General features: G+C 37.0%; 1 protein-coding gene across 3 annotated transcripts in view; it reads right to left on the bottom strand.

Moving 5' to 3' along the window:
• The window catches only part of IL31RA (interleukin 31 receptor A), a 36,412-nt gene that overhangs the window by 4,500 nt on the left and 18,349 nt on the right, over positions 1-13,563 (bottom strand). For 2 of the 3 annotated variants that reach the window (XM_063180452.1, XM_063180453.1), the window contains 9 exons: positions 12,357-12,522; positions 11,619-11,701; positions 10,860-11,076; positions 9,180-9,362; positions 6,466-6,567; positions 4,931-5,077; positions 2,809-2,949; positions 1,552-1,645; positions 10-88 (listed from right to left, as the gene is read on the bottom strand). In XM_063180452.1, coding sequence (XP_063036522.1) covers positions 10-88; positions 1,552-1,645; positions 2,809-2,949; positions 4,931-5,077; positions 6,466-6,567; positions 9,180-9,362; positions 10,860-11,076; positions 11,619-11,701; positions 12,357-12,522 — 1,212 coding nt within the window. The remainder of the gene's footprint in view (positions 1-9; positions 89-1,551; positions 1,646-2,808; positions 2,950-4,930; positions 5,078-6,465; positions 6,568-9,179; positions 9,363-10,859; positions 11,077-11,618; positions 11,702-12,356; positions 12,523-13,563) is intronic. The other variant, XM_063180454.1, reaches the window with a different exon arrangement.

The raw sequence follows: 13,563 nt of genomic DNA, 5'->3' as shown, positions 1-13,563 counted from the left end.
AACTACTACCACAGATGAAGCAAGAGGCCATTCCACTGCAAGACTTTCTTCAGGATTTGGTATATCAGGCCAGCAAACCTTTTTAAACCTATAATTGAGAAAGGAATTTTAGCCAAATTATGAAATAAATAGATTATTAAAAATTTAAAAATCACCAGAAATTCCAAAAACTGCTGAAGTATCAAACTTTCAAAAAGGAAATGTTTTCTATATCAATATAATGCTTTTCAATAAAACTGTTTCCCCATACACTGTTTTTTATTACAAAAGATCTCAACAAGATCTCTTGGGTTACAGAGACATTGCAGAAAAGCCATTTTATATTATATATTATATTATGTTTTATTTTATTATATTACTCAATTAAATAGTGTATGAAATAAGAGCATGCCAAAATAAGACAGTATACAAATTCTATTGTGATCATTTTTCAGGGTGTTTCTTCAGTGAAAATCCACCTCAGGTGGATTTGTTCAAGGAAAGTGACCCTAGCACTATATCACATTAGAACTACACTGAGTTCCTAAATTAGCAGATAAAGGATGCTCACTCATTTAATCACTCACTGACACTGGGTAGTGTGGCAAGGGAACAAAAACCAGTCCTTAGCTTGACTTTTCTCATGGCAATTTTATATACACAAGAATATAAACATTCTACTGCATCTGAAGTATTCTTCAGAAAAAAAATTATTTTTTGCTATTGTAAAAATTCATTATACTCAACACAGATGAAGATGTAAAAGGGATGGAATTTATTTCTTGAGTTGTACTTACTACCTGATGCTTCTCCACTTGACAACAGTATTGGTTCCAGTAGCTTAGAATGCCCCAAAATAGTTCAGGTTTTTAACCTTCTCATCAGCCAAACAACACAGTCACTTTTCTTGTGAAAATATTTTATAACCTTAAAAACACCCTCACAGTCATCTTTGCAATATTACGGGATCTCCATGCCCAGAGGAAAAAAAATTTAAGTCTATCAGGGGACATTTGTGACAGCACATGAAAGGATTATGAATCATGTGCAGATACAGATCCACACTCAAGGATCAAGCAACCGAAGACCTTCACAGAATGTAATTTCTAGGTTTTTTCCTCATTCCTTTGCAGCTCAAGAGAGGCATCATCAACTAGTAAGAGTTATAGGTAAGACAAGCAATAGGGCCTATGTCCTAGTACCATCCTAGCATATTAAAAGTGTCTAGAAAGCTTTATTTCCTGGAATTATTAATTTTTCAGAAACTGACTTTAAGTTTGCTCCCCTCACTTACATGGCCATGGAACTGCAAATGGCATGTATGTAGCATTTTACATAAACTGATGTAGGTGATACATAAATCTGTTTCTCCCATTTATTTTGTTTCAATTTACTAAACTTTCTAAAATTAATACTTATTTTTGGACTACAGCACATAAACTGCAGTCAAAGTATAACCTGTACACTTACTTATTTGTTACTTCAATTGCTTGTCTTCTATTTAGACATCGGTTTTGAACACAACAAAGGCATTTATAAAATAAATAAAAATCCAGTAGGAAATATACTCACACGTGTTTTTTCAAAACGCACGTCATCCAAAGGCCTATCAGACACAAAATGCTTATCTCAACAGGTATAGCAATAAAAAAGATATCTTCTTTATCTTTGGACAAAAACAAAGAAATAAAAACCAAAACACCAATTAGTCCACATTGTTGTTTCTTCAGGTATTCCCTTAAGACAGCTAATTTTTAATATCCAAGTCACTTAATTAGCACAATTCTAAAGAGCTCTGTCAAAACTAGCCAAAATTACTCAGAATACTGTAGGATACCCATTCTATGACAAGTTAAAAGACGAGTATTTAGAATCCAACAAGCCACAGTTACTGAGCCAAAAAACCAAACTGTGATGAGATTTTTCAGGATGTTTCAGGAACAGATTTATTGCATTTTAAATTTTCCTTTATTTAACAGAATCACATAATAGGGGTTATCTGTAGATCACTTCATACAACTTTAAACCTAGATCAGGCTGCTTAGGGTCATACCATGCCAACCTTTGACAGCAGCCTAGAATGAAGGCTCTACCACCACTTGGTCACCACGTTCACCTAAATCTGCTGGTCCATGCCACTTCTACCAGTTACAAAAAGATAAATAGCAAATTGAGTGCAGGAGATAGATTTTAAACTACAAAAAACATTAGTTACTCTGGCTGAAACACTGCTGATTTCTGAGCTAATTTCAGAGCACCAGAGGCATTTAGGAATATACTGAGAACATTCTTCCTGAAGTTGAAATGAGGAAATGTTATTCTGATCTGTTGTCAATATACCTTGTCAAATCTGGCTAAAACAAATAGTCAAAGATAGGAAAAGGCATTTCCCTACACACTTACTGGCCACAACCTCTGCACTCATTTTCCCGTTAAGCTTATATACCAGAATAGGTGAAACACAATGTGTGGTTTTTGTAAATCCCTCAGATGGAAAAGTCTACTTTGTAATGGACTGTTAGGCATCCCATCCCATAGCTGCATACACACTGCTGCTTCCACAAACAACCATAGTACTCCACTGCTTTACTGACAAGGAAATAAAGATTTTTGGGGTTGATTTCTAATTCTGAGGGTTTTTTTAGTCTGTGAGATTGTCAGTGAAATTAAGTTAAATTCAACTACCAATTTGCCAGTTTTTCCTTGTTTGGTCCAACACTACTTAAAAAACAAACAGAAGTTAACAAATGCCTAGACAACAATGTCATGTATTTCTTATTTCCAAGCCCATTTTTTTAAATAGAAATAAGTAACTGGATTATTACTTACCCAGTTTTAAAGTCTTGAAGGTTTTTGGCTCTCCAATGGTTCCCCCAGCTTTGTTGCTTGCCATAATCTGAACAGTATATTGTGTATTAGCCTGTAAGGACTTCAGTCTGTATTGTAGAACATCAGAGTTCACTGTTTCATCTTTTTAGAAGATTTATGTAAACACATAAAAGTAATGTTATATCAGGGAGCTGTACACATAGCAACTTCTGCAATAACAGATCACAAACTATTTTAAAGGTAACTTGAAATACAAAGCAGCCTTACTAATCCTTTAAAAGATGAAACCTAAATTACTGAACAATATTTATCAATACTACTTAAAAGTTTGAGGCAAAAACCTGAACCATTACGTATAAATAAATACAAATATTTTTGCTAATATTAAAGATAGGTGAACTATATTCTCCTGCTGATTATAAATGAAAATTGATAACCTTCAGGAGAACATAGAAAAGAAAGTGCTTTGAGAACTTTATTTCCTCAAAATAGTTGGCTCAGAAATTAGGAACTTCAAATAATTTCTGTAGCTTGTGAAATTCAACTATATTTCTACTACATGCAGTTAGACACTGATCATCCAAAAGGATGTCATCTATCAACACTGGGATACCACCCCAATAAAGTCAAAGGAAAGTCAAAATCAAAAGGAATTTTTTTCCAAGTCTCAAAATGCTTTTATGAATAGAACACTGTTTCCAGTGTATTCTCCAGTATTGAAATTAATGTAATGTGCTTCACCTCTATTTTTTTTTAAGCAGGGCATAAAAAAATCCTACTAACAGTACCAAATGCATCTTCATAAAAAATCCTACTAACAGTAACAAATACATTTTCATATAAGAAATTACAATCACTAAAACATTTCCTGGTGCATAACATCAAAGGCAACTCATTTCCTCAGTCAGTTCTATTGAGAAACACCCAGGAAATAGTTATGCTGCAATATGTCCCAAGTTAAAATAAACTGAGTTTCTCTTAAGTCAAGAGTGGGAAAGTGAAGTTCTAGTGCTGGAAGGCCATTAGTGAAGTCACCTTGGCACACAGCCCCACATCCTACTATTATCAAGAACACATGACATCAGAGAAGCCTCAAAAAACATCAGTACAGCATGTTTTGCCATTTAAATTTCACTCCCTTGCGTTGGTATTCACAACTAATTTTCTAAAGAAAATAATCTGAATTCCTAAAAGGGACGCAGCCTGCTTCACGTTACGAGTAATATGGAGAAATACAGCTCTGTACCATGAGGCTCCATGTCTCACAGATGATCCTGCACAAAGCAGTCAGCATTAAATTACACAGAAACCAACATAATAGGAAAAAATGTGTGCAGATGACTAAATCTCACAGAAGTAATTAGCTTTCTCTTTCACATTTAAAAATTACTGGGAATAGCCCTGGTCTGAACTGGATACCCATAAGAAACAAGCATCACAAGATTTGTAAGTCTGAAAACTTTGCAAAAGAGATTGTGTTTGGTGCCTGATTTTAGACAATGACGTCTAAAAAAGGAAGAAAAAAACCCAGTTCTGAAGCACTGAATGATCCAACAGCTTTCTTCATAAACTATATAGGAAGAAAAGTTTAGGTCACCCAAACATTTTCATGAAAGCTTCTGCTGAGATTTAAACTAAAGGAATTTTGAACAGATACCATTACACTGCCAGATTGTATGGACACTATTCCTGAGGTAGCGATTAGGAGTATGCTCAAATTTATGGTATCAGCCTCCAGACCAGAAAAGCCATGGCAAGCACAGAAAATTAAACACATCTAAAATGATGTCCATATAAACTATTCCTTGACAGCTTATTTTAGTGTTATTTCCAAATTTGCTTTTAATATAAAATTGACACTAAAAATACTTTAGCAGAAGATTTCCACCATACTTTTCCAGAAACTGAAGGCATATCCTTCCAAGGACAATTATGAAACCTATCAATTCACTGAACCCTTATGATCTATGTCTTCACACAGAATCTATGATTCTCCAATATATTTCAGCTTCTCTACTCCTGTCAAGACTTTTTTCATTGACTTTAAAGGTGCCTCAAGATAGAAGAGAGATTGAAAATTTCATAACCCCGTTGGAAGTATTGTTGTTTAATGTGTACTTACTCAATTCTTTTCCATTTTTGGGTTTATAAAATATTGTATAGTTAGTGATAAATCCATTTCTTTTAGCCTTTGAAACCTCATTCCACTGTATTGTAACTTCATTTTTCCCCAGAATGCCTGTATCAACCACAGGTCCTTCTGATGGCTCTACAGAGAAGCATTATGAAATAGCAAAAGTAGTAAAATAGTCAATAGTGTTTTCTGCCTATGTTATTTTACACATATCAGTAACATAAGAGAAAACATATGCATGAGAAAATATGCAAACTTAGTGCTCTGACACAGTCCTTAACTTTTCTCACTCTCTTTAATGTAGAAATTATTTTGATAAAACTTCTAAATGGCATTTGCATAGTTTCAGGTGTTATCGTATTAAAATACTTAGACATCATTAAAAGGCTTTATTGTTACAACGTCAGGGAGAGTTCAAGAGGAAAATTATCCTTTGTGCACTCCTAGGGGGGGACTCAGGCGCAAGACCAGTGCCTTTGCAGGAGATCTCTGGCTGAGCTGGGATTCAAGTGGCATCTCCTGCACCCCCAGCATCCTCAGCCTTGCCCACCACACTGAACAAAGCCTTTCTGCTTACACAATACCATCTCACACACACTGCTCATAACTTTGAGGAGACTTTCTGAAGAAAGAGTTCTCTGTGATGCAGTTTTAAAACTTCCTTCCCATTCTCTAATAACCTTGAGTGTTGTCACAGCTACCTAAAAACAGGAAAGCACTCAAAACCCATTTCTGACTGTGCTAGTAATTATCGCTGAAACAAAAAATAATCCATTGCCTCCCCTCAGTAATTAATGCTCTTTAGTGGTGCATTGTACTATGTGTGCCTGCACATTTGCATAGACACACACACCAATCAACATTTTCACATGGAATCTTAAAATTACTGGTAAACTACATTCTTACAGCTGGTTGTATAAATCACTGAATTCACAATAAACTTCTACAAATAAAGAAACTTTACCCCTTCCTCTAGCAAAACACTACTTCATCCAAAGTTTCTGTCCAATTACAAGCACCATGTCTTCTTAACATTTTTTATGTGCAAGAATACAAATGTGTTATTACATTAGAAAATCTAACAAAAAGTAGGCTTTTAAAACCAGCCATTTTATTTCATGAGTAGAATTTCCTCATATATTGACTGACAAATGTAATCAAGAATTAAAATCAAGTATAATTATATATCAAAATGAGCTTTTAAACATTGAAGAGATAGCTAGTTTTAAAAATTCTTTCATGTTCGTAGCATTTTTCCAAATGCTTTGTATACAATATGTAAACGTCACAAAAAATTAGTGGGTGCAAGCAGCAATGCACCTGTATCACAAGATGAATACTTTCTTATAGACATATTTTATTGCTGAACAGAACAGAAATTAGGAACCCTGAAACCTGGGGGTCTTTCCACCACCTTCATCTCTTTTTCAAATAACAGTAGTACCACATCACTAAAAGATAATACATCCTGAGAAACAGACTACAACACACATTTCACAACTTGATTACTTTAAAATACCTACTTTTTTCTTCAACATAGATTTGTGTGTAAGATGGAGCTGCTACATTACTTCCATAAAGAGGATACACCAAGATGTTATAGCATATAAATGGTTTAAAGTTTTCTATAAAGGAAAGAAAAGAATATTTACATACAATCTCTATGTGATATTACTACAATGAAAATAGACTAAATCACAAGGGAATTCTAAATATAGCATTACTGACTATTTGCTTCTACTCTCTAGCCAGCACAATATGCAATTATTGACTTGAATGCTCATTACTAGCTTTAACACACTTTTTTCACAGCAGTATTTGTAAGACCACATGGTTTCTGGATCATTTCTCACTAAAAATACTTTGAATGGGTAATTATACTTCAGCATCATACAACTTCTCTATATAAATCCACTTACCTCTAAACCCTCTAAGGTTTTAGAGGAAGTCTCTATTTTCAAATCACCAGTACAAAATTACACTTGAAGGTAATATATATATTTCACATATATCGATGTTTACTGCTTTGCAAGAGACAACTTTGTCTCATGCATCAGATTAAAAAGCAGTGGGGTCCCCCACTCTTACCACTCAGGACCTGAGGGAATGACAAGTAACTGTGTCAGGAAGGCTTAGGTTGGATATTAAAATGAAAGGTTCTTCACCCAGAGGGTGTTTGGGAACTGGAACAGGCTCCCCAGGGAAGTGGTCACAGCACCAAGCCTGGTGAACTTCCAGAAGGGTTTGGACAATGCTCTCAGAAATATGGTGTGATTTTTGGGGTCTCCCATGCAGGGCCAAGAGTCGGACTTCAGTGATTCTTCTGAACATTGCAACACAGAATATTCTATTATTCTTATTTCTACACTGATGTTCTAGTCATTGCCAACTGCAGATCTTCTGACCAGCCTGACTCAAGGGTACAGTTGTTGCAAGTGAGATCTCTCCAGCAGAATTTTATGTTTCAAGACATAGTTCCAGCTTCTGGAAATGAAGTTTTGAACTCTGAACAATCCAGGAGCCAATTAATCAACCAGGTGTACCCACTACTTACAACAGCTCCTATCAACTCTGAGAGGACATATCTGTAGCTTTACATCCCCTGCCATGAAACCAGGGTAAAGGGATTCCTAGATCATTCTCTCAAGCTCTGCAGCTTGCTAAACAAGAATAATGGCTACCAACAGATCCCTGCATGATATCAACTTTCTGCTGCTCTTTCAATTACACCTATTGCAATGGCCATTATATATGCATTACTCCAGCTGGTTTTAGCTAGGGTAGAGTTAGTTTTCTTCCCAGTGGCTGGAATGGGCCTGTGCTTTGCATTTGTGCTGAACAAGGGGCTGACAATACAGAGATTGCTGAGCAGAGCTCACACAGAGCCAAGGCCTTTTCTGCTTTTCCTGCTGCCGTGGTGGTCTGGGAGTGAGTGCCTGGGACGCTGGGGAGGAGACACAGCCAGGACAGGTGACCCAGCTGAGCAAAGGGATATTCTAGACCGTCTGGCATCATGCTCACTACATAAAGTGGGGGAAGAAGGAAGAAGGGAGGACATTTGGAGTGAGGAGTTTGTTTTCCCAAGTCACTGTTACATGCAATGGGGCCCTGCTCTCCTGGAGATGGCTGAACTCCTGCCTGCCCATGGGAAGCAGTGAACTCACTCCTTGTTTTGCTTTGCTTGTGTGCAGGACTTTTGTTTTCCCTATGAAACTGTCTCCATCTCAACCCACAAGTGCTCCTGCTTTTACCCTGTTGATTCTCTCCCTGATCTCACTGGCAGGGCAGTGAGCAAGCAGCTGCCTGGGCTTGGCTGTTTGCTGGGGTTAAACCACAAGAGTCAAACTGAGGTGATGACAGATTTGATGGGTATGTACTAGACTGAACTCACAGCTGTTAGTGCTGTTCAGCTAGTGATAAGCAGGCTCCTGCACTTGCCAGGGGGGTCATTTGCCCGCCTGGGTATTAGAGTCTAGTTAGAGTTTTGATAACAGCCATGGGGATGTGCCAGGGCAGTGCTGCTGTTTCTGTGCTGATGTTGTGGACAGGCTGGAACTCAGCGTGAAATTGAGCTGAAGTGTGATGTGTGATGGCATCCACAAGGGAGCCTGCAGCCTGTGGAGGACTCCACACCGGAGCAGGTGGATGCCTGAAGGAGAACGTGACCTCAGAGGGGATCCATACTGGAGCAGTCTGGGGGTAACTGCAGCCAGTGGGAAGGAACCATGTCAGAGAAGTTCAGTAAGGACTGTCTCCCATAGGTGGGAAGAGTAGGGAATGTAAAGATTCCTCTGCAACCTGTGGTGAAGATCATGGTGAAGCTGGCCGTCCCCCTGCAGCCTGTGGAGGACTATGATTTTCTCTCACTAAAACACATGAAAGAGCATGAGTTTTTCCCATATTCAATCTTTCTTTTTAAATTCTAGATTTCTCTGATAGAAGAGTCACATCAGTCACAGGCCTCCCTACTGGCATAAGATCAAGCCACAGAACTGCTTTAACACAAATTCTGTAGCCTAATCTTATATGAGAGCAAGCACTACCTTGGATGTTGCATGAAAATTTGTAAGACTATAAAAATGCTATTACATTAGCAGCAGAGATTTCAGTAAAGCATGTAATAATACTGTTATGTTTAAAAACAGTCTGAGGAAAGCTGAATGAGTTCATCCTTTCCAATCTACCTATAAGTACATGTACATCTGTACATTGTTACAGCTGTAACTGATAAACATACTTTTGTTATTTTTCCACTCTGTAGAATTTGATACATATTGCCATGATCTACCAAAAGGGTCCATCTCCAATTCCTCATACCACTCAACCACATATTTTGTTGTTTCTGGTTCAGAGGTTATCCACTGCACCACCACTTCTTCATCTGTTGTAGAGGTTACCACTTTTTCAATCACCTGAGAGGCTAAAAATTTAACAGAAAATATCAGCATTTGTCTTCAGAAAAGCTTGAAAAACACATACAGAATTCAAGAACCAGTCTCTCTTTCAGAATCCAAATTTTGCAGTGTGTAAAACTTTATAAACCAAATTACTACCAATTTTGCAGGTAGCTTATAAGTAATTTTGATTGAGATGACAAAGGCAATAGAACAGGAAAACAAGTCAGCAAGGTCAAGAATGACACTGAAGCAAAGGTGAATTCTGCATCAGCCTGCAGAATAGAGGTCATGAGAGTCTAAGTGAAAATCCAACTTGGCAAAGCAGAGGCAAAAAAGACTTGATGAAGCAGAGAAAAAAAAAAAGAGATGCATCTGGTGGGGGGAAAGCACATCACAGCATGGAAAAATCAGAAAAACCTTTGTGGTGGGATGCAAAAGTGGATAGGGAGGTAGTCAGCAACCTCTAGGACAAAATTACATTAAATCTACATATCCGGTTTTCTGATTAGAAATGGAATTTGATTGATTGAGTTCCAGGGAGACACTTGCACTTACATCATGAACAACTCTTGTTAGAAGTGATTCAAGTGTGTCAAATACAACCAGTCTGTCAGATCATGGCTGGCAGCAGAATGTTGCAATACAAGGCTCAAAGCAGTATCAGAATTAAACATAAGAGCCAAAGAGCAACTCTTGAGCTAGATCAGGCCAGCTTCCTAACCCAGGCAGTGGGTGGAATGGGTTCTCTGGGAATGCATATGAAATGAGAATGAACACAAGGCTTCTCTCCCTGCTTCCACTAACGCAGCGTAGAGACTTCTATTTATCATATCTTTGAATGATTGTTGAACACTCTGCAATAGTGCCCTGTGGTAACCAATCTTCTGAGCTAACAAATGGATCCAAAAGAATTGGGTAGCATTCCTGTCACCCTGGTTTTTTAAGATTTTCTAAGCCTTCTGATTCCTGTAGTGAACTTTCTCACACACTTTCTGTAAATAACTCATTGTTTTGCACTCCTTTATGGAGGAAGAGAGAGTTAATGGACTGTTGGTTTGACCAGTGTCATTGGAGAGGTGTCACTGTCACCTCCAATCCGCTGTCACTTTTGTAAAACTATAAATATTGGAGTCAGAAAATAAACTTCCCTTTTTTCCTTCACCTTGAGAGGAGTGGTGTGCTTGTGTTCTTTCATGTCCTATAGCGACACATTCCATAAATTTATTTGGGAGGTGCAAAGTTAGGAAAAAACCTAAACCAACCAAAAAAACCCTAAGAAAGTAGTACAACAGAAATTCAATAAGACATCACAAAGTATTCATATCTTAACAACTGTATTTCAAAACAAAAGCCCCAACAATAATTGTCTGTAACAGAAATATGATACATGACAGCAAAATACAAGATACATATGACAGAAGCCCTTAGCATAATTTTGCTTCACTATATCAGAACTTAAAAAGATGTAATGAAAATCACTTTTTCATTACTGAGAAAAATATGAAATTGAAAAATCTTACATTTTTCATCAGGGGATGGAATCCTCAAAATAGCTTCAGGAGACTCTCCAGCAGAGTTATAAGCAGTGACAGATATGATATGTGCCTCTTCATTTAAAAGTAAGGTCATTTTCTGTTCAGTAGAATTGTTTGTCCTTTTATGTGCAGCCTTGTTTTCTGGAAAATACTGTATTTTGTAGCCTAGAATTCTCCCAGAAGGCGGAAAGCTTTTTAATGGCTAGTAAAAAAATACACAGTAGTAAGTGTTTCGCAGTGTTACCTCACAAGCAAAAATATATGCTGTATTAAAGATTAAATTACAAAACTATTATACTGTATTTAGAAAAGCAAGATATTTTCTTCAGGCCCATCTTCAGGACAGACAGCCACCAGAATTTCCTTGATGGATTTCAAAAGTCAGATGCTGAGATTTGAAATGTGAAGAGCCTTTAGACACTTTACTAGAAGATTAAAGTGCATTTAAACACGGCTTTGGCAAACTGGATTATTTAAATGCAGTTTAACAACTTTCAATGAGATTTTCCAGTGATCTGAACACAATTAAATGCTCCCTTTCCACACAGATTACAAAACTCCATTCATCTACCATTCAGTAAACAAAAGCCTTTTCAATTCTAATTTAGTTCAGTGAGCTTTTTTTTTTTCTGATAACATCAAATGCCTCTGGCAGTTATATGTCCTACAACACAGAAATACTTAAATACAACATCAGCTACAGGATATCAATACGATTACCAATTCACAAAAAAATGCATGTACCTTCCACATAAGATGTACAGATCTATTTCTAGATGAGCGTGAAGACTCAATTACTCTCCACAAATCCACTTTTCCTGAAGGAGCTGTTTAAAGACAAAGAAATCCACTTGCAACTTGTTGCTGTATTAAAAAGATTGTTTAATATGGTGAAAACAATCAAAAGGCTTCTCTAATATGGTTAAAAAACTCAAAAGGTATCAAACATAGAGTCTAAGAGAAACTTACTAAAAGTAAGTTTTATCTTCTGTAGTACAATGCCTTTTTTTCCCTAATTAGGTACATCTTTCTTTCTATAAGTTTCCTGCTGCTTGCTTTTATTTGTTCAGTTCTAGAGTCTTCCAGAAGAGATTTTCTAGTCTTGTTTTAAAACTGGTATTTTGATTTCTCTATTTATAATTTATTTCGTTGAACACTCATGCTGCACTACTTTTCTGCTACTATCTTAATTTGCTTTGTTAAATCTTCATGTACACTCTTAATTTTCCCTCTCTTCAGTGTCTACTCATCTGCTTTCTTCCTTAGTCCTATGTTGTTTGAATCACTTTTCAAATCTCCTCCAATACTTGCTGTTGTCGTTCAGTTTTCCTCTTCTATCTTTAAACACAATACACATGTTCTGTTTAAGCAACAGGATTCTAAATTCAATAGAGGATAATAGGCTGTAACACAGTTTTTCCCTACTAAATCCTAATGCCTCCAAGTATAATAGAAGAAAACTTCCACAGGTAGGTGGCTTACCATTTTCTTCTGTGCTTTCATTTTTCTCTCCACTCCATCCACTCCAAAATGCTGACTCATTATTGACACACCGAATGGCAACAGAATAGTCTGTGGAGTCCCACAGACCTGTGAGATTACACGATCCTATTTTGTTCTTAGAATTCAGTGAGACATTGACAAATTCCTGGAAATAGGAACAAGAACAAAAACTAATTGATATAAAATTTAGTGCAGATATATTACTTATTTTTTTATTACTTAAGAAAACACAGAAGATGTAGCTTTTGTGTATACCACCTCACTTCTCTGAAACTCAACATTCCTTGTTTTAAACTTCATTTTTCTGTGTAGCACCTTTGTTCCTCCTGTAAAACTCCAGGGTTTGAAAAACTTGATCCCAAACCTGTGGCTTGAACAGGGAGCAGCTCACATGTGATTCCAGAGCAGCTGTGCACAGAAGCTGCTGGAGGAATGCAGTTCCCACTGGTGGGAAGCAAGTGGTTATTGCTAAAGCCATTACTACAATAATGTCCCACAGCAGCATCCTGAGGGAAGCAGTGATTCCCGCAGTGATTCCTCACAGTTTGTGAGTCAGCTGGGTACTTGTCTCCTGTCTTGTGCATCCTTTCTGAGTTACAAGGCCTTCTAGCTCTTAGCCATAAAACAGTGTAGCTGTGGGCTGCCCCAAACATTATCAGTACAGGATTAAAATGAAAAGGTAAACAAAAGGACAAAAAATTCTGCTCCAAGAGGTAAAAAATAAGATGAAGCCTGTTAGTGGTGAAGGAAGATGGGAGTGTAAGAAATAAATTATGTGTTATCTTTTCAGAAAAGTAATAACAATGCGAGTCATTTCTTTGTCTTGAAAGGAACCTCACTCACTTCAACACCCCCAACAGGGCTAAAACACAGTGAAGAAATTCTTGGCTTCCATCAGTTGAACCCTCCAATGAAAAATTAATCAATCTATAACAATGCAGAGTGTACTATAACAACTATAACAAATGCAGACACCCACTCATATGAACACCATAATGGGAAGTGCCTAATGTAACTGAATATTTTGGTCTGTTCTGATCTCAAGAAACTCACTGTCAAAAAATACCTGCTGCTAAGGGAGTGAATTCAGGGGTCTCCAAACTACTGTAGGTGATAGATTCTGCAACAAATCTAAAATTAAAAATGCTCCAAAATTATTATCAACCTCTGGCAGAACCTGACATAG

This window comes from Melospiza melodia, chromosome Z (assembly GCF_035770615.1).
Source record: "Melospiza melodia melodia isolate bMelMel2 chromosome Z, bMelMel2.pri, whole genome shotgun sequence".
In the NCBI taxonomy this organism is placed as follows: Eukaryota; Metazoa; Chordata; class Aves; order Passeriformes; family Passerellidae; genus Melospiza; species Melospiza melodia.
Note: the sequence above shows the minus strand (reverse complement) of the source record. Positions and strands in the feature narration are given on the sequence as shown.